We start from the raw sequence: 21671 nt of genomic DNA, 5'->3' as shown, positions 1-21671 counted from the left end.
CTCTTGTTCTCCCTCTCTTTCTCTCCCTCTCAATCTTCTTCTCGCTCTCCTTCTCTCGCTCTTCCTTCCTCCCTCTCCTTCTCTCCCTAGTGCTCTCCCTCTCGCTCTCCCATTCTTTCCCTCTCTCCCGCTCTCCCTCTCTCCCTCTCCCTCATCACTTTACACTGGCGTCCCATCAGTGCAATATGTTAAAGCACACTTTTTAAAAGAATTCAGTTATCATTTAAGGAAATTAAATCCATTACAACTGGCGGCATATGTTAGTCTCCTCGAAGCCCCCAGGAGCTGTGTTCTGAGTTTGAGACCGGTCGATGTCTGCCATGCTGCCTGCATTTTAATTCTGGTTCTAAAGGATAGCAGTGTCTGATAACCAAACGGTTAATACCATCCCACTGTTTGAATATGCACGCTCTCCCCCCGAGCCCATCGTCATTCATGCATGTTCAGCTTTGCTCCTTTGTTCCTGATTTCTTGATAAATACGATCTGTCCATTGAATGAGCAATCCTCATTCTGGGTGGATGAGAGAGAGAATCCACTGCTTTTCTTCTTTGTTAAAGGCATTGACCCGATGTTAAGAGGCAGCGTTAGATCTTTCCATACCTTTAGTTTGCACCCAGAAATAGGTGTCCAAAGGTTCATTGGTGACGATTGATCGTATGATCTCAGCAACACAGCCGCGTCCCAGCAGACACAGAGGTCACAGGTCATGCAGACGCTAAAGAGGGTTTTAGCGTCTGGGGGATATTTTATTTATTTTGAACTTCCATGAATAAATGTAACAGAGAGACCTTTAGTGCGGATCAATCTGCAGGGGCGTCTGTATTGGATTCCCCGTGTGTGACATTGTCACCGTTTCTGTGTAATGGGAACACAACGCTGAGGAAAACCAACCAGATCTCCGCCTTGGAACCAGGAGCTCCATATCCAACCCAACACGCTTCATTTCTCATTCCCCTCCAGGTCACGGCTCTCCTAGCAGACCTTATATGGACTGACCCGTGAGCCTGCCTCCTCACGTTCTGGTGATTCTGAAGGAGGCTGGAAAGAAGGAAACCTTGTCTTACATCGCCATATTTGTTGCCATGCAAACCATTTAGTTTCCTCTTTTTCAAAATTCACCTTGATTGCCATCATACTCAACATTAATAAGAAAGTGGAAACATACAAACTGTTAACAAACAGTTTTAGTCAATAATTGACCAAAAAGTTCTGTACCAATATGTGGAACAGTTTAGAGCAGTCACAGTTGTTGTCTGACCAATAGAGAGCACTAACTATATGTCAAAGCAATCTTTTAACAACATATTAACAACATATATCTGGTGCACACCAGCCTCCAGCCTTTTGTAGCAGCCTGCCAAACACGGTGCTCACTCTTCCAGGGGTTTCACAAAGAAACAAGCCCATAAAGAGAACCTCGCCTCGCTATAAACATGAATTGTCGCAAATGTAAAACAAATTTAAATGTGGGACATTAATAAAGCGACAAGTTTCTTCTTACAGAATATACAGTGTTAACAGCTTGATAAAATGATACCAGACGTTTAATAACCTAATACCTGTGGCTAGCTAATTTAGCTAGCTAAGATAACTAGTTCAACTTTGTGAAATTTACCAATTGACAAACTCATAAGGAGCAGTCATTTTATTGGCGCTTCTTCATGTTATGACGATCATATGTGGGGGATTTGGTCACCATTATCAGCCTGCACGTGGACAGATAACAGGAAGAGACGGGACTCTTATCGGCGCTTGTGCTTTTGACACTGACGTAGATTTCCCTCTGACGTTTCCTTCACAGATGATCTTCAGATAGCTGTGTCCGGAAGAGAAAGAAGAACAACTCTCCACAGTTGGCAGATGGAGTGAATGTCGGATGGCAAGATGACATAACACCACGGAAAGCCTAGCTGTCATTGTATCCGATCAAAGGTGACAGTGATGGATCTTTGAAAGCTAAAAACAATTCATAGGAGGCTAGACGGTTTGTTTTGTCAGGGCAGGGTAGTGTCTGGGCTCAGTATTGATTGTGCTTCTGTGATCGGCTCCGGGTTTCTGTGAGGCCAAACCAGTCGAAAGATGACCAAATTAAGTGTCACGTCAGTCCCCGGAGCTGTCACTCAGAGCATGGGGCTGTCTTATATTCTCTTGCCTCTATGCATTACTTGTGTTCCAGCAGGCACCGCTGATTGAGTCTCCCTGCCTTCTGCCAAAAGCAATTTATCTGAGAGTTAAATTGGACACAGCCTCCCTTATCGTTAATTAAGCTAATCACTATGCCTCAACTGTAGTCTGTCCTTAAAGGGGACATCTCATACCACCAGGTGTGAGTGTGATTAGCCATTACAAGCAGGTTTGAAAATGTGCAGCATTGTGACATCACAGGTTGGTGTGTCCATCTATCCGTCACACATCTAGATGGACACGCCCACCTGTGATGTCACAATGCTGCACATTTTCAAACCTGCTTGTAATGGCTAATCACACTCACACCTGGTGGTATGAGATGCCCCCTTTAATGCCGTAATTCAGAGGAATGCACAGAGGCAGAAGTGTTTGAACATCATAGGATGTCAACAATCGTTTGAGACATTTTTGGTTTATTTATATATGTAGTATATTTATGTGTGAGAGAATATTTATTTTAGTTAATTCTCAAAAACAACTCATTTTACCTTCAAACAAACCTCAATTCAATAGCCTCAATTGTAGCTCCATAATTGACTAATGTAAATACGCATATTTTGTATTCTAAGTAGATAGATTATGGTGGAATTGGTGCATCTCTAACTTCAATGAATAAACTTGTATCATTGCTACAAGGCTCTTCATAATTCCAAGAAGACTTGGGAATATGTGGTAATTCTAAAAATAGGGGACAGAGCGACAGTTCAAACGAAGACCTAATGAGTCTCCAGACCGCCACCGCTGCTGAAATATTCACCTTAAATAATTCATGCACCTCCTGACTTCATCTTCATCTTTAAATACAACTAAAGGGAGAGGACACACATTAAAGGGGAAGAGATGTCGAATACATCCAATGAAAAATCTAAACCAACAAGAGCGGATATCTCAGAAAAGGAAAAACATGCATGCCGTTACAATTCTGGGATATCTGTCATTTTCAATTCAGTCATTCACGACAAAATCCCCTTGGTCAAAGAGCGTTTTCACAGCGCTCCGGTCATAGCACAGCGTCTCATGGAAGTGAAGCCAGTGAAGACCAGTCTGCTCCTGGCCCCGGTGCTGGGAGTTGACCCCCCCAGTGAAGACCAGTCTGCTCCTGGCCCCGGTGCTGGGAACAGACCCCCCTAGTGAAGACCAGTCTGCTCCTGGCCCTGGTGCTGGAAACAGACCCCCCTAGTGAAGACCAGTCTGCTCCTGGCCCCGGTGCTGGAAACAGACCCCCCTAGTGAAGACCAGTCTGCTCCTGGCCCCGGTGCTGGGAACAGACCCCCCTAGTGAAGACCAGTCTGCTCCTGGCCCCGGTGCTGGAAACAGACCCCCCTAGTGAAGACCAGTCTGCTCCTGGCCCCGGTGCTGGAAACAGACCCCCCTAGTGAAGACCAGTCTGCTCCTGGCCCCGGTGCTGGAAACAGACCCCCCTAGTGAAGACCAGTCTGCTCCTGGCCCCGGTGCTGGGAACAGACCTCCCTAGTGAAGACCAGTCTGCTCCTGGCCCCGGTGCTGGGAACAGACCCCCCTAGTGAAGACCAGTCTGCTCCTGGCCCCGGTGCTGGAAGTTGACCCCCCCAGTGAAGACCAGTCTGCTCCTGGCCCCGGTGCTAAGACCAGTATACTCCTTGCCCTGGTCTAGGAGCCGACCCATAGCGGCATGGGCGTAATTTCCACTGGGGACGGGGGGGACATGTCCCATCCTCTTTTCAAAATCCTGTTTGTGTCCCCCCACTTTTTGAACCGCAAAAATCCTAAAAAGAAATGAAAAAAAAAAAAAAAGGTTATTTACTGTTTGGCCAGCCATCAGATTCTGGCTGAGAATGTGAATTGAGCTGCTGATTGTAAGGCCCTGATATATAAAAAATAAAAATATAAAAAATTGCCACGGACGAGTAGCGGACACGGACAGCCTGCCAACGCGGTCCTATAGTGGGCTACATTTTGGTGTCTGTGGACTCGGGAGTCTCCACCACGCATGCGTGTTCCACCACGCATGCGCACTTGAAAATTGCTCACTGAATGAAGAGGCTTCGCAGGGATTTTCATAAAAATGAAACGCCAACAGCAGTTCAATTTAATGTATTTCTTTGGAGAGGGGATGAAAAGAAAGAAAGGACATGTGAGTTGGTTGGTTAGTGGTTGTAAAACAGCATGCTCTGTGTGTGTGTGTGTGTGTGTGTGTGTGTGTGTGTGTGTGTGTGTGTGTGCCTCCGTCTCTCCCCCAATGTCTCTCTCTGTTTGTCTGTCTCTGTCTCTCTCTCTCTCTCTCTCTCTCTCTCTCTCTCTCTCTCTCTCTCTCTCTCTCTTTCTTTTTCTCTCGTTCTTTAGTCATTGTGGTAGGAGCAGACGTTTACACTTTTATCTTCCCCAAACAAAAAAGGAAGCTTTTTGTTATTAAAGCCATGAATCTTGGAAAAACGTATTCAAAGTGTTGGAAATACCTCTCTCTTATGTGTTTATATTTGGAACATGAACACAGGAAATGTATTTCTGTTTCAGGTGGCAGTGTGTACAGACACGTTCCTCTCTTGGTTTCCAGTTTTAAAAAGGGGTCTTTCTAGTCTTTCTATTTCCACTTCATGGTTGCTGATTCGATATTTTGTTAACATTTGTTTTTCTTTTAGATGTTTTTGTTTTTAGATACTCTGTCAATTGTGTCTCTCTGTTCAGGGCCTGATAATGTTAGATCACCTTTAAAGGAGGAAAATGATTATATCAGTAGCTTTTTTTCACTGACCTCTGCCCATATGATGAATGATTAAGAAATGTTCTTTATATTAAAAGTTTGATTAATTTTGATTATGCATATTTATTCTGGCAGAATTTAGCATGATGACAAACTTAATTATTTCCCGGATTTTCTATTGGTTACCGTAGTCCCTAAATGCATGTAGAAATGCAGGAAATAGTATTCAGATTGCAATTTTTTTTCTGGGGGAGTACCCCCAGACACCCCAGATTATTGTGTCCCTCCCACTTCTCAAAACCAAAGTTACGCCCTTGCATAGCGGGATGAGCGACGCATGGGTTGTCCTGCGATGGCACCTCTGTGAAAGGGTGTATTGATCCGGATGAATGCATGAAAACTCTGCTTGTCTGTCCGACTGCTGATAATGCTACTCTGGTAGTTACATGAAATGATGATTATGTGATGAGGAAACAGAAGCAAAATAAAAAGCTATTATTTATCATTTGCGAAAGCTACCACTGGGCTTTCTGTGCTTTGTCCCTTGGACAAATCATTGTTCAAATATGATGTTTATGCATTTTATCGACGACAGATCCCATAGCGATCCAAACGTGGCCCAGGAGATGTAGAAATACCAGAGAACCAGGAGCTCCAGGTCATATACTTAGATGCAAACCGCATCGAATAGATCAACCACTGTTGTTCAAGCTCATCCCATGACTGCAACTTTTGGTAACATACAGCGATGGAGAAGTACGGTAATGTCGGAGAGCCACGGCCATAGCGCTGAGTTTTATTGTACTCCCTAACAAACAGGGCTGAGATACGGTGGTCTCGCTCCACGCTGAAATAGTGGCCTTCAGTCCCGTTGCACTTTACCAATTTCAAGACCGCCGCCTCCGCCACCAGACAAAGAAACGATGAGCGATCACCAGACGTTGAAGGGAACGCATTCAGCAAACAACAATCCTCATAAATGTTTGACGAGTTGGGCGCAGAGCGCGGTGACGGGGGTGAGGAAGACGTCTCCTCCGGTACAGCGGGGGACGGGGAGGGACAAAGGCCTCGCTGGGGAGCCACGCATGACGGACATGACAGCTTGAACAAGACGTTTGTTGCACTTGACATGTCGCCGTGCAACACGGAGGAGGAGTTCAGCCGGTCGAGGTGCTGGCTGAGTCGGCTCGGCACGCAGGCTGACTCAACCGAGCCTTGCGTGTGTGTGTGTTTGTGTGGGAGGTGCGCGGCATTAGGGGTGCCGTGAGTTAATGGGAGCGATCTTGCTGGCTCCAGGTTTAGAACAGTGATGAAGAGCGATTCAGTCCCTCGGCGTCTCGGCAAAAAACATTCCAGTTTCTGTTGTGAGGTTTTTGATAACCATTAGATTTTTACTGATGATGGATGGTTGACATTTATTTTTGTCTGGTCCCCCGTACAATATTTCCTTTATTCTAGGTGTGCACACTGTCCTGGGCTGTGGGAGTGACATGGTGGACATGGTGAATGTTTAATTCATCCAACACCCTTGGAATCCGTCCCTGGGTGTGACATCACAAACCTGCCCACCCCCATGTCACCCGTTCTCCTTTCATCGCCCCCCCGGCCCCCTGCAGCACCGGCCCCTCATGAACCCCCCCCACCGTCCCACGCACAACATCCACCATCCTTCACTTAACCCTTTTCTGATGGACCAATGAGCACGCAGATGGAGGTGTATGGGGTTGGTGGTGGGGGGGGGGTCACTATGAGTTTGGGTCTAGGAGGTGACGAGCCCCTTCACCACTTCACCACCACATGGAGTCGTGGGCTGCTCTTTGTGTTCGTGAGCGGAGAGCAGGAGGCAAACACACCTGTGGGTTGGACTTTTATTCTGAGGCCAAGCGTGTGTGTGTGTGTGTGTGTGTGTGTGTGTGTGTGTGTGTGTGTGTGTGTGTGTGTGTGTGTGTGTGTGTGTGTGTGTGTGTGTGTGCGTGTGTGTGTGTGTGTGTTCATGCATGTATGTGTGTGTGTGTGTGTGTGAGAGACTAACGGCTGGTCAAGCTTGTGTGTGCGTGCGTGTGTGTGTGTGTGTGTCTGTGCGTGTGCGTATGTGTGCGTTAGTGAGTTTTTGTGTGTGGTCCAGCTCTGACGTTTGTCTGCCTTAGAATGCTAAAATATGAACCTCCTAAACTGTTGGATAACATAACGTAGCATGAGAACAATGACTCCATTATTCCAGCCATGCGTACCTATGTAGCGCTAAAGTGAAGTGAAGAACCTCCAATCAGCGTTTGGAGAGCAGAGACTCTTCACCCCGGCCCACACGCCTTTCCACTGCTGCTACAGTGACGAGGCTCAAGTGCCTGATTGATTCATTTATGTTTATTATTTATTGTCACAAAACAGTGGTGAAGTCAATAAAGCAACGCCTTCGCTCCATTTGAATTAGTTTCAACCAGAAAACTTTATTTTATTCACTTACATCTCAAATAAATTGTACTTTTCTGTCATTTCTGCCGTTTCTGTTTCCCATCTCTATTTCCCTGCCATGTGTTCTCTATTGAAGAACGTCCCGGCACTGCGTTGGGTAAACTGCAGAAGGAGGCCACTCCCAGCGTGATTGCATTTCATGTCTTAATCAATAAGCTACAGTGCTGTCAGTATTTACTGCCACTGTGTTCTCCGGAACTCTAATTTCACAAATGCTGGGGCCTCCACACACAGCGTGGCTGTGGATAATTGGATTCTTCTGCAGTTCATGGTGTTAACTGCATCTGGCTCTCTTCAGATAACCTCACACACTTTCTCTTGGTCAATATATTTCCTCGCCATAATAGGAGTAATCCATTTCTATTTTCGATGAGACGTTTGCTTCGACAAACAATGTTCAAATGTGGTTTCATACAAACACAAGGCCAGGGCTCCTCATTGTTCTTGTGCTTTGTGAGGCTCCTCTAGACGCTAATAAGCGCGCGGTTTGGGTATCAAGTGTGACGGAGTAGGTGTCATCTCCTAGGGTGATGCCAGGCACCAAGGGAACGTCATCAGACAAACAAAGTCATGAAACAGAAGCCTACAAAGTCCAACAGATATCTTGCTACATGCCAAGGGTAAGATATATTTAACAGAGATTTAGAATACAGTGGACTCGGATTGATATTATTATTATTATTATTATTATTATTATTATTATTATTATTATTATTATTATTATTATTAGGAAACTCTGTCCCAATGGAAATCCGATTTCATGCCTCAGTATATATATATATATGATCAAGTATATATATATATATATATATATATATATATATATATATATATATATATATATATATATATATATATACTTGATCACTGGCCACTTCTCTTTGTTTTTTTCATTGAACACACTCTTTGATATACTACACGCATACAAATGCATCTCTGCACACATACATAAACACACACTAACACACATGCATGTACATACATCAGGCACTATTGAGTCGCTGAATAGTCATTCTCCCTCAATAACACTTAATAATTATGGTCTATTCTTATGTAACAAAAACAAAACAACAAGTGTTAACACAGTACAAATAACTCTAAATGAAGTATTTCAAACTCCGAATATGTTCCCCATTCAAAGTTCTAGCTCACAACTAGTGCCTTTTCTTAAGTGGTGGACTACACCTTGCAAATAATGGAGTTCTATTGAGATGCATAGGTTATATTCTCATTCAGTGGAAGAAGAGCAAAGTCAGCACGATAGAATTATCTCTTTAATTGATGAACCAGTTCAGAGATGTTCAAACATACCACTCTTAAAACCTCTGTGTTTTTTCCATAGATAGAAACCATATTTATTTAGTGTAATTAATGGAGAATGACTATTCTTGTCGTATCACCACCTTATAAGGCCCATACTAAGCCAAGCATATTAAGATTATTCATGTAGAATGACTTCCTTAACTACTCTCAATAAGCAGTCATTTAGGAGGTTATTGAAGGAAAACTCTAAGTTAACAGCATAGTCGTTGTAGAATATGGTCATGCAGAATAAGGCATTAATAAGTGCATTATAATGACTAATAAAGGCCCAATATGCCAATAAGCAACTAGTTAATGGTTAATCTGTGTACCTTAATATAAAGTGTTACCTGTATTATTTATTTGATCAAATGTTCCAGCAATGTCATTTCTTGGTCGGCTGTGTTGTTGTGGATTTGTGTACCACACACATTGCACTTTCCTTTTCTGCTCGTACACAGTCGCAAAACCTAGGTATTGATCCCCCTGTTCTTCCCCTCAAACCTTTAAATGCACTTACTGGCTGTTATAGTCAACATGGCTTTGCTGATTGTTTTTAATGTTTGGGTGCAGGGATGTGTAAATGTTGTTGAGGAGCTGATGTGGCTACTTCAACCTGATATGATGAGGACCTCAATGTGTACGCAGAGAAATGTGTGCTGTGATGACGGCGGAAACAAACTGTAAAAAAAAAGCAGGGAACAACATAGCATCTACGGTGAAATTACTGTGGTGGCCGAAGGGACCATTTCTAACCATTTCCAATACGCAGGTAAGAAATGGTAACCAGATAAACCTAACCATAAGTAAAAATCTCCTTAATCTAAACACTCTTTTCGAAATTGTTTTGAATTAATACTGGCTTGGGGTGCCTCAGAAAAAAAATAAATACATTGCAATATAGAAGAAACAATTTTGTATCGCAGAGCATTTAGGCAGTGTGCCGTTGGATACCATTGGCTCATCATCATAGCAACCGTGTTTCAAAGAAAGAATGATTGTGGATACCAGAGATAATGATCTACTGGGACAAACACACACACACATACCTATTTAGTTGTTAACATAGTCTTTATACCTAATGGGGATTTAACCCTGCAACTGTTCCACACACTTTTCTGCTTCCTCAGACTGCCTCTCCATCTGACCCACCCTTTTTGAATTCCCATCTGACCCAGCCATCCAGACCCCCAGACCCTCCTGGGTCGGTATCAGGGCTGGGACTCTCTTTTGGCCAGTACATTGTGCGGTTGAGGGGTGTTGAGACAGCCATGGGGAACACATACTACCTTGTAAGAGTCGGAGGGATGTCGAGGTTCTATGGGTCTAAGGAGATGTTTCGCTGGACAGAGCCGCTGAACCAGAAACAGCAGGTAGAAATGGGATTACCCCGGGGATAAATGACCATGGCTATGGTAGGCAAGGACTAAAACAAGTAAGTATTCCTTCCATCCCGTCGATCCGGAAAAGCTTCGTAATAACACTGTCCTCAAAACACCGTGATCTGCGTGGAGTCACACAACAGCATGACGAGGGCTGCCGCTGAAGTCCGGGTATCAGGTCGTTTGGTGAGAATCTGGTGATATACGTCATCATCACCAGCACCTTCTCAGCGCCTCAGGGGGCTGGGAGGGGGTTATCTTGGTCGAGGACGTCAAGGGCTGCGGTAACATTGGAAAAGGTCATTGGAGATTGCGTCTTCGGAAACGCATCCCTTGCCAATGATCACCTCTTTCATTGTTGCACCCAGAATCGCACATCTTTGGACAAGAAGGGCCGGTAGTGCTTTGATGGCTGAAATGACCACCTTGATCATGCAGGGTTTCGTATACATACTGTATGTCAGCAGTCACTTCCTCGCCGTCGGGTGGATCCATTAGACATCTGAACAAACCCCCCACTGCAGGTTCAGACGGCCCCTCTGCCCGACCAACTCCCCTTAAGGCAGGCTCGTTGACCCTTCTCAGGTCTGTCGCCACGGGCCCCACTTGGGGAAGCTCCCCCTCAGTGTGTCCACCGAGGTGGCTCCTTTCAACATGGTTGGGCTCCCGGTTAGCTAGGCGGCCCAGCAGCTTACAGCAGCTTGCTTTCATCAGTACATTTAGATTCAATCTCCAAGGCTTACAGTGTACCTCGAAAGTGAACGGGGCCAAGTGGGCCTCCATCTTTGTTTGATTGCCCAAAGGTTCTCTGTGTCCAAGTGCCACCCAGCACAGTGTTCTGCGATAACCATGACCTTTGAAAATAGCAGCAGATCTCGGAACTTCTTCCTGACAGCCCATTTAAGGGCATGTAGTTCTAATGGGTTGGTGCTGTAATTCTTATCGTTATTCTCAGAGCCCAGCATCCCACAGCTTGCAAACCCTGAAACTTGTTGTTCTCCATCTTGTTGTGAGTCTGCACTGCACCACTCCCCATAAACCTTCGGTCCATAGTGACCCTGAACAGCCTGAATGTGAGGCTTCAGTTTGTGATAGTTTAGCCAATGGGGCCTGAGATATGGGACTATTTTATAACTTTAAAGGTACAGAACAACAAACGTATTTGTTGTTTCAAGTTATTTCCTGTGGATCAAATGTCCTTGGATTAAATTAAGGTCACTTGGTTAACCTCACTTTGAGCTGCAAGGAAAAAATCGGTATTGTTTAGGAATGTGAACAATTTCTCAATGACTGTGTTTTCATTCCGGCTTTATAACTATTGTTAAAATCGATCTGTCTTTTAGAGACAGGTGAAAGAATGGTAGAAATAAAATTGCTGACAAACATCCCCATCCAAGCTTTCCCTGGCCAACCTTTAGCATCTGTAGGCTGGCCTGCAGATGAGAAAAACCCTCTGAAGTCAATCCTGAGAGTGCACCAAGCCTCCTTCATTCTACGCTGATTCTTTGCCTGGCTTACTTGAAGTGACCACTATGTACACCACCGTGGTCATAGACTTTGTATATCCTAATAGGTTCCCATTGATTGCCACGCTTCAGAGGGCAATATTCCTCTGAGCTAATTCTGCTAACACAAGGTTGCAAATGAAACTGTTTATGTTTGTGTGTATGTACACACACCAGCACCCTTTTGCAGTCTCTGGCTGCTCAAAGACACGTTGTTCCTCTCTCCTGTTCTCCAGTGGGAACTGTTTAACCTGCCTGTCCGGCCCTCTTGGTGAGACGACAGGCCCTGCTTTGACCATCAGTCTATTGATCCACCAAATTGATCCAGGTTGCGTCCGTCTGTGATGTTGGCCCAGAGACTCAACTTTCATTAAGCACCTCTCTTCCAAAGGAGTTGGTTTGCAATCTGCGGAATGACTTAGAGGTATTAGTTAGAGAAAAGACTGTCTGTGTTGTGAGCCTTTTTGAAAGGTTATTCCGGGGACAACATGTGCTGTGAGAAAACATCCAACGCCATTTGAAGTGCAAAATATTAAACCCTTATGGCCAATAGATCTGGTCCAAGTAATATATCTAATATGTCCAAACCCAGCCCCCATCAGGTTAATATTCAGACTTAGTGCAAGGAACTCCTCTCAGAAGAATAGTGCATCCACAAATGTTTGTCGTGGATCTATCCTTATGTTGTGTCGTGTGTGAGTGTAATTATATATATATATATATATATATATATATATATATATATGTGTGTGTGTGTGTGTGTGTGTGTGTGTGTGTGTGTGTGTGTGTGTATGTATGTGTGTGGTGAAACTATTCATGTTTTCTGCCTGAATAAATAAGGGCTACCCCCACAAAACCATGGAGATATCAGCATTGAGGTTGAAAAGACTCACCATTGATTCGTCACTTGTGTGCATTTGCAGAAAAGGCTTATCCCTATTCCACGCCTGTTTCGTTTTTTCCGACCAATGACTTCAGTGTTGCAGTCATGCGAGAAAGAAAGTTGACAAAGTAATCTAATTACTGCCACATTAATGCACTTAGAGTTCCCACACAAAGCACACCCACCCCTGTTTTTGTCACATTCGTGCAGGGAGAGAAGCAGAGGAATACGGGGATATTGCACAGTACTTTTTATTATTATAATAACCACATTTTGAAAGCTTGGGTGTTGGTTCTCGGGGAGCCCTCTGGTCCAGAGCACGCTCCACCTCTGTTGGGCTTAGCTTCTGGCTCAGGGGCCTACGGCCGAGGCAGGGCCGAGGGGGGGCTGCCTCTCTCTACTCTTGGATGTCAAACTGCCGGTTGGGTTTGGTGGACTCCAACATGAGCTCGTACAGCTGGCCGATCTGCTCGTTCTGGAAGTCCTGGAACATGGCCTCTGGCAGAGCGGCGCCCAGCTGGCTCCTGGGGGCCACGCGGCCCGACGCGTCCAGGACCTGGGTCTGGAGGGTGGCCTTGTAGTTCTGTGTGGACACAAGGTGACACGCGGTCTGAGGTCCTGATACCATGTGTACTCATGTCATGACCACCACAACACACAGGTTATTGCAATTTCCGTTTCTGATTGTGGCTTAAATGAGTGTTGGCGGGTCTGGTTCATAAAGGTCCACCTAAACAAATAACATCCACTTTTATCACAGGTGATAACGTTTAAATCTTGTCCCTGAGAGCTTTAATACAGATATACCTTTTGGTATCTGGATCTGTTGATCTTAAAAGTCTGAAATCGAGTAAAGTGATCCTATTTTTCCAGACCATCTCCAGCCTGTAACTATAAGTACTAGTAAATACTGTGTTGAAAGGTTAGGAATACAGAATAGCTGGTCACACCCACATGACCAATGATTGCTTCTCGGACGGCCTGCACGTAATAAAGATAAAGACACAGACAGACAGGGAGACAGAGAGACTGAAAGATCTAATTTGACCGAAGAACAAATTTGGCGTCCTCTGTTTCGGGAGGGCCCCTACGAGGCTCACCTGATTCATAACGCCACGCATGAATCACCCCAGAGAACAGCGTCATCTTTGAAATATTGAAAGATGCAACGTGCATTTTTCATTCATAAAAAAGCCATCAGTGCAACTGACAGTACCGACGTCAAAGGCTAGTGCTTACCCATTCAGCGGAAACCTCCCTGAATGGATTTTGGAATGGTTTCAACATCGGCAATAACAAACCATTTGTCTTAAAGGCTTTTCCCTTGTGCATAATGGAATTATGTTGACCGCGAGCCAGGGAGCAATACACCCACCAGGAGGAGCGACGCTGGCCCGAACCCACTAGGGAGAGCACTCTAGTCCAGCACGCCTCATAACTGAATTAGCCCTTTCCGTTCTTTAACACTTTGGGAAATGATTCCTGGTATGGTACATAAAAAGAATCCTGAGGCAAAGTAAGAATAGAAGGATCAATCTGCAATCAATTGATAGAACTTATTCGTGACCACAAAGGGACATGCCACCTCAAATATTAAGTTGTATAAGGGAAAACTGTAAAGACTAGTCCAAGACGGTCATTCTGTTATCCAGTTGCGGAAACTAGTTGATTAACTCACTCCTACCCTGGACGTTATGGTAACGACCCCCTGTCGTTACTATGATGAACTCGTACAAACAAATCAGACTAGATAACAAAAACATATGGAAAATTTTCAGCTGACAGTATATCAAAGCAGGTTTTTGAGAAGGTTTTGGGTGAAAAAATGATTTATTTTCTTCCAGAAGCAATCGAAAGAGACCACATTACGCTACGGAGGAGTATATTTAAAACGTACAAATACATACAGAAGGTGACAAGCTTAAACTCAGTTGGTATTCTGGCCTGCCACACAAAGTGATGAAATATACCCCATTCTGCAGCCTCTCGGGATACCGACTGTCCTTGTTGCATGTACCCCAAGCCCGTCGTTTGACCATGTTTGTTTTTTTTAACAAGACAAGATAAATCCAACATTAAATTGTTATATTATGCCTCCTCCCTGTTGTTTTAAACTGAGTTGTCCGAGCTGATGTCCGAGTATAGTTGAGGCTGGAATGTCATTGGCTCTTCTGCGTTCTAAGGGCGGAGCTTAGCGACTTTTTAAACTGTGGCCTACAGTTGACATCCTGTTTCAGAATTTCCAGTTATTCTCCTCTTACGGGCAGCAGTTACTCCGGCAGGGGGGGGGGAGTAGTTTGTCTGGCAAGCGGAAGGTTACTGGTTCGATTCCCAGCTCTGCCGCCCCTGAGCAAAACCCCAAACATGACTCATCCCAACACGCTGGCTGATATTCAGCAAGCCAAAGTGCTAAAACTGAGTTTAGAATAAATTACAGGTGAAGAAAGAAGGTTATCAGTTCAATTAACAGTATGCCAGGGATTTAGGGATTAATGGCCCTAAGTCCTCTGATTAGACATGGCTAGTTGAAAACATTATGAAGGGGTGGTACTGAAGTCACGTCTGCACTGTAAACGCTGTCCATTAGCTAATGGGTCTAATGGGGCCCTCCTTATCGTTGGATCGATCCCATGTTCACAGTCAAATTCCCATACTGACCGCCATGCCCTGCCTTGCGCCTCTCTCTCTCTCTCTCTGATTAAAGTGAACACTCAGTGGATGTATAATCACATTTGGGTGCCAGCTCCTCATCTGTTCCTCAAACCTTCCCTGTGCCCTGCTGTGGCGTGACGTCTGCCCCGCCCACTGGCTGAGGGGGGGGGGGGGTTCTGATTCTACGATCATATTCATCACACACAGCATCTGCCCCGTGTGCTGTAGCGATGGAGCCTGAGGGGGAGGTGCCTCCTGAAATCAGCCCTGGGTACTTCTGTGGTTGCGACACCTCGATGATGTTTGGTGGCTCAATCCGATATACAATATTTTTCTAGCTTGTCTTGGTCTGTGGATATCTAACCTTTGACACAGGGTGGGTCTGCGCCATTATAGGAAAAACGACTTCACAGAATCGGAATACTGGGAGCAAATTGTAAAATCCATTCTCCCGCCACGACAACCATCACAAGCATCAAAACCTGCAGACCTGCTCCAGCACCTCGGCATGCTGTCCCAGTGAGCCACTGGTCTCAGCTGCCTTCTCCCTCACTAGAGACCTGAGCAGCCCCCTTCCCCCCACTCCTCCGCTGCCTTCAGCCTTCAGCCTCCTCTCAGAAGGTAAAGAAAACGATAAGAGGCCAATATCAATAACCCACGTTTAATAACCCAGGGCTGGAGGGATTAATGCACATGGCTGCTGTACATAACGGGGGTAGAACAAGATGTCCCTGGCTGCCCAGGGTCGTGGTGTACAGATGAAACATCCTGAGGCTGAACATCAGAGGGGACCTTTGCCGTGGATCCACCCCAATGACAACCGTTTGAATTAGCACATCTTTATCTAAATCTAACCAAATGTAAATGAAAGTCTTAACACGTCATTTTTGAATATCTAGTTTGTTTCGAGAGTGTAAGTTTACTGTGTGTGTGTGTGTGTGTGTGTGTGTGTGTGTGTGTGTGTGTGTGTGTGTAAATATTACTTGAGCAATCTGATATCTTTAATGTAGTCAGATTTTGTATGTCTTAAATTCGGTACACTTTGCCTACAGATGGCCTTAAACATTATTTTGTGTGCAGATATTTTATATATATATTTATATATCATTATTTATTGAATTATGTGCTGCTCTGTTATTTATTAGAAAAAGTAAAGTAAATTAATCCTTGTAAATAAATGGAATTCAATACGGGAAAGGGCTGCAAGGCTGTGACAAATCAGCAGCTGGTCCTGTCTTGACAGTTGTGTCTCCAGCATTCAAATGTCCTGCCTACAGTATCCTAATACAGCATCCTGATCGAGAGTCTCTGCTGGCCCCGGGTTTAGCAGCCGAAGGGCCTCAGAGAACACAGCTCAATAGTTCAGACCACAGCCTAGTAAAGCGAAGCGGTGGCACCATCTAGTGGCAAAGCTGACACTACAGCGCTCTCACCCTTAAGGTTAGCGCACCTTAAGGTCAATTCAGTTGAGTTAGTTCTTAGCTTCCGACACGGGCAGGCAGTCGGACATTATAAGTGACATAAACAAACACCTCACCTCCCACTCGACCATGAAGGCAGTCACTTCCTTCGGAGAAGCGCTCTTGTGCCTCCTGAACTCCTCCTTGACATACTGGTCTCCCAGCGCCCGCAGGTCGATGGGAAGGAAGCGGTGCAGCAGGAGGATCCTCTTGTACAGGGAACGCACTTTGGATACATGGGCAGTCATCTCCAGAAGATGAGGACAGTTTATTACACCTAGGTCAGATCCGATCTAAAGACATTACACAGGCGACAGCTGTCCTTCAGCAGAACCTTCTACTCAACGGTAGCTTCATCTTACCACACAGAATAGAGTTATAGAAGAGAGCCAGAGGACACAGAGCCTCAATGACTGAATCAGACAATGCCAATTACTCAACGTCCCTGTTTACACGGGAAGGGTGTCCTTTGCCCTTTGGTTTTGCGGAGACAGGTCTCCTTCCGATGCTGACCCCTAGTGGCAAGGAGTGAATACCGTCGCTGTTGGTTCTGTTTGCTACTATGCACCCCATTTACTGCATGCTGTGCGGCTGGACTATTTTATCATTGTGGGCAATCACTCATATATACTCTTTTTAGTGCATATATTACTGGTGGGACCAAAGATTCAACTTGAATTTGCTCTTGACTGAAACACAAACTAAAAAACAAAGAAAAACAGCATATAATTGTACATTTAACATTATAGTCTTTGCCTAGCCGTGGCGTTTACATTAAACTGATCCGAGTATTTTTGATGCTTGCATCTGAATGAATGGTCTGGAAGCCTTCTATATATGTTTGTGGAGGAGATTGAGTTCTGACTCATTGGCGTCACCTGGTGGCCAGAATAAGTAAATAATCGGTTTTCTTCATTTGAAGAATGCATTCCATATTTTCTTAAAGGCATAATAACATTTCACCAGGGTCAATCTTGAGAGTCACATCGTTCCGATTAGTTCTGCCCAACTCCTGAAAATGTCCTAACTCGAATGACATGATATCCATTTGTGATCAGAGCAATACAGAGTTTCAGAGTTTCAATACAGGTTTGATTAAAATAGAGAACCTGAAGTCCAAAGTCCAACGGTTGTAACGACACGCTAGAGTTTACCAGTGATAGTAAAGCTCAGCAGGCTGATATAGTTGACACAGGCTGTTAGTTATTTCTGCTGTTATGAATTGAATAAAGTAAATATTTTTCTAGGTATCAGATGTCAGAAAATACAATCTGAACGGGTTAGGGCACATAGCAGCAGACTGTAGCTACACAGCAAACCGGAATATTGACTTTGTACAACCAGTGCAGTACCAACAGAAAGTCTGCTGTCGCCGCTCCCCTATCCAATAGCTAATGTTTGTTGTGAATTTCTTTTATTCCCTTTGAAATCTTGTAATTACAGAAACAGGAATGAGGTTAGGAATCAAATCTCCCTTGTCTTTTTTCATCGGTGTATGTGTTGGGTTCCTCGTCTTACACAATAATGTGTACCGGCTGATGAGGCTGCCCTCTTCCAACCCACGCGTCGACTGGCAAGCATACAAACCTGTTGTGCAGGCTAACCACCCAGGTGAGCACTAGAGTGTGGTCAGATTGTCCTCTTTAGTGAGAAACGGTTGTTGGTGCAAGCAGGCCATAGTGTCATGGTATGTTGTGGTAAGCAGGCCATAATGTCATGGTATGTTGTGGTAAGCAGGCCATAGTGTCATGGTATGTTGTGGTAAGCAGGCCATAGTGTCATGGTATGTTGTGGTAAGCAGGCCATAGTGTCATGGTATGTTGTGGTAAGCAGGCCATATAGTGTCATGGTATGTTGTGGTAAGCAGGCCATATAGTGTCATGGTATGTTGTGGTAAGCAGGCCATATAGTGTCATGGTATGTTGTGGTAAGCAGGCCATAGTGTCATGGTATGTTGTGGTATGCAGGCCATATAGTGTCATGGTATGTTGTGGTAAGCAGGCCATATAGTGTCATGGTATGTTGTGGTAAGCAGGCCATAGTGTCATGGTATGTTGTGGTAAGCAGGCCATAGTGTCATGGTATGTTGTGGTAAGCAGGCCATAGTGTCATGGTATGTTGTGGTAAGCAGGCCATATAGTGTCATGGTATGTTGTGGTAAGCAGGCCATATAGTGTCATGGTATGTTGTGGTAAGCAGGCCATATAGTGTCATGGTATGTTGTGGTAAGCAGGCCATAGTGTCATGGTATGTTGTGGTAAGCAGGCCATAGTGTCATGGTATGTTGTGGTAAGCAGGCCATATAGTGTCATGGTATGTTGTGGTAAGCAGGCCATATAGTGTCATGGTATGTTGTGGTAAGCAGGCCATAGTGTCATGGTATGTTGTGGTAAGCAGGCCATAGTGTCATGGTATGTTGTGGTAAGCAGGCCATAGTGTCATGGTATGTTGTGGTAAGCAGGCCATATAGTGTCATGGTATGTTGTGGTAAGCAGGCCATATAGTGTCATGGTATGTTGTGGTAAGCAGGCCATATAGTGTCATGGTATGTTGTGGTAAGCAGGCCATAGTGTCATGGTATGTTGTGGTAAGCAGGCCATAGTGTCATGGTATGTTGTGGTAAGCAGGCCATAGTGTCATGGTATGTTGTGGTAAGCAGGCCATAGTGTCATGGTATGTTGTGGTAAGCAGGCCATAGTGTCATGGTATGTTGTGGTAAGCAGGCCATATAGTGTCATGGTATGTTGTGGTAAGCAGGCCATAGTGTCATGGTATGTTGTGGTAAGCAGGCCATATAGTGTCATGGTATGTTGTGGTAAGCAGGCCATATAGTGTCATGGTATGTTGTGGTAAGCAGGCCATAGTGTCATGGTATGTTGTGGTAAGCAGGCCATAGTGTCATGGTATGTTGTGGTAAGCAGGCCATAGTGTCATGGTATGTTGTGGTAAGCAGGCCATAGTGTCATGGTATGTTGTGGTAAGCAGGCCATATAGTGTCATGGTATGTTGTGGTAAGCAGGCCATATAGTGTCATGGTATGTTGTGGTAAGCAGGCCATAGTGTCATGGTATGTTGTGGTAAGCAGGACGTTGTTTCATTGTATGCTGTGGTAAGCAGGCCAATAGGAAGGAGGTTTACGAAAATAAGAGAAAAGAAGTGTCCAGTTTATCTATTAGTCCCCTGCATTTCAATACCAATCGTGGTTTCTCAATGATAGGCCGTTAGCTACAAAAACATGATGGAGAGAGGATGGTTGAGAAATACTTGTGTTGTGAGAGTACAACTGTGATCAATACATAAGTATTAGTAGTATTTAGCGTGAAGACCTAGCTGTACACTGTGGTGGTTGGTAAATAGTCCAATGGTGGTCTCTAAGAGCCGACCCTAAACAAATTCCTACAAAATGTCACCCAAACGGAGGGCTACGCCCCTGCTGGACAGGTACGGGCGTTCACCTGCCTTCTGGTTTCAGACGGGCAGCAGAAGGCCCCGGATCCCGCCCAGCCCCGGATCCTGTGCTGGATCATGACGGGGCCCAAGTACCTGGAGGGCCGCACCTGCCACGTCCGCGACACCTGGGCCAGACACTGCGACACGGTGCTGTTCATGAGCTCCGTGGAGACGGACTTCCCCACGGTGGGCCTTAATGTCAGCGAGGGCCGGGACCAGCTCTACTGGAAGACCATCAGAGCCTTCCAGTACGTCCACCGGCACCACCTGGACAGCGCCGACTGGTTCCTCAAGGCCGATGACGACACCTTCGTGGTGGTGGAGAACCTGCGGCACCTGCTGGCCCGGCAGGACACGGAGCAGCCCCTATACCTGGGCCGCCATTTCAAGCCATTCGTGAAGCAGGGCTACATGAGCGGGGGCGCGGGCTACGTCCTGAGCCGGGAGGCGCTGCGGCGCTACGTGGCGGCCTTCCAGAGCGGCCTGTGCACGCACAACAGCGACATCGAGGACATGGCCCTGGGCATGTGCATGGAGAAGGTCAAGGTGCGACCGGTAGACACCAGAGACAGACTCGGGAGACACACCTTTCATCATATGACACCTGAGGTGCTGGTGGCCCGGCCGCGACTCTCTATCTCCAGGCCCTGGTATCTTCTCTATGAGCACTACATAGTGGTGGAGGTAAGCAAATGGTTTGAGTATATCTGTATATCTGGGGCCTTTCCTAAGCTCCATGAAAGAGCATTTCTTACGGATAATCTTCCTGAATGACTGTTTTGTTTAATTCAGTCTGATGTTTCGTACGTCTGAGCTGATTTTGGAGACTGGGTGACTTCACTGTTACCCTACCAACCCATGAGCAGAAGACAATTCTGCAAGTAACACGGTTCTAACGTGGATCGTTGATTTCTGAGAATTTTTTTTTTTTTTCTGTTGCTCAGACGTCTCTATGGTCAGACGGATTCTGTCCGCATATCCTTTTTAAGTCCCTTCCACAAGACCCTGATTGGCTTCCTGAAAATTCCCACGATGCTTAGAGCATCACTCAAGCCCCCGCCCACAAAGGTGGTCAGGGATTAGACGTTGTTACTTTGAAACCTTTTGATTTATTTCTACGTTTTTATTTATTTATTGAGACCAATATGTGTGCTCACTTCCCCAGGGCCCGGGCTGCTGTTCAGATTTTGCAGTAACCTTTCACTACGTGGATGCTGTTCACATGCACACGCTGCAGTATTTAACCTACCACCTCCGGCCCTACGGCTACAAGCACCGGTACCAGCCGGAGCAACCGGAGGCCGGGGCCCCTGTGAAGAGCGGCAGGGGCCATCTGCCCCACCACAGGAACGCCACCTGAGTAGAAGTCTGTGTGTGTATGGGTGTGTGTGTGTGTGTGTGTGGGTGGCTTTGTGTGTGTGTGTGTGTGTGTGTGTGTGTGTGTGTGTGTGTGTTGTTAGCAGTGTGTGTGTGGGTGGCTGTGTGTGTGTGTGTGTGTGTGTGTGTGTGTGTGTGTGTGTGTGTGTGTTGTTAGCAGTGTGTGTGTGGGTGGCTGTGTGTGTGGGTGGCTTTGTGGTTGGGTGGCTGTGTGTGGCTGTGTGTGTGTGTGTGTGGGGGGGGGGGGGGGGGGGGGTTGGCTGTGTGTGTAGGTGGGGGGGGGCTTTGTGTGTGTGTCTGTGTCTGTGTCTGTTAGTGT

The 21671-nt window shown here is 45.6% G+C and overlaps 2 protein-coding genes across 2 annotated transcripts; one reads left to right on the top strand and one right to left on the bottom strand.

The window, feature by feature from the left end:
• Positions 1 to 12658: 12658 nt before the first annotated feature.
• On the bottom strand, positions 12659 to 16987 carry sdhaf3 (succinate dehydrogenase complex assembly factor 3). Its single transcript, XM_079749128.1, has 2 exons — positions 16603 to 16987; positions 12659 to 12996 (listed from the first exon to the last, which is right to left on the bottom strand). Exons 1-2 carry the CDS (start codon positions 16771 to 16773, stop codon positions 12811 to 12813), a joined length of 357 nt encoding a protein of 118 aa, XP_079605254.1. The 5' UTR covers positions 16774 to 16987; the 3' UTR covers positions 12659 to 12810.
• An 892-nt stretch (positions 16988 to 17879) lies between these two features.
• c1galt1a (core 1 synthase, glycoprotein-N-acetylgalactosamine 3-beta-galactosyltransferase 1a) lies at positions 17880 to 21570 on the top strand. The gene is made up of 3 exons (XM_079749212.1): positions 17880 to 18136; positions 19998 to 20659; positions 21141 to 21570. Exons 1-3 carry the CDS (start codon positions 17977 to 17979, stop codon positions 21333 to 21335), a joined length of 1017 nt encoding a protein of 338 aa, XP_079605338.1. The 5' UTR covers positions 17880 to 17976; the 3' UTR covers positions 21336 to 21570.
• The last annotated feature ends 101 nt before the right edge of the window (positions 21571 to 21671 follow it).

Source organism: Pollachius pollachius (assembly GCF_949987615.1).
Source record: "Pollachius pollachius genome assembly, chromosome: 13".
Classification (NCBI taxonomy): Eukaryota; Metazoa; Chordata; class Actinopteri; order Gadiformes; family Gadidae; genus Pollachius; species Pollachius pollachius.
The sequence above is the reverse complement of the archived record's forward strand: the minus strand, read 5'-3'. Positions and strand labels throughout refer to the sequence as shown.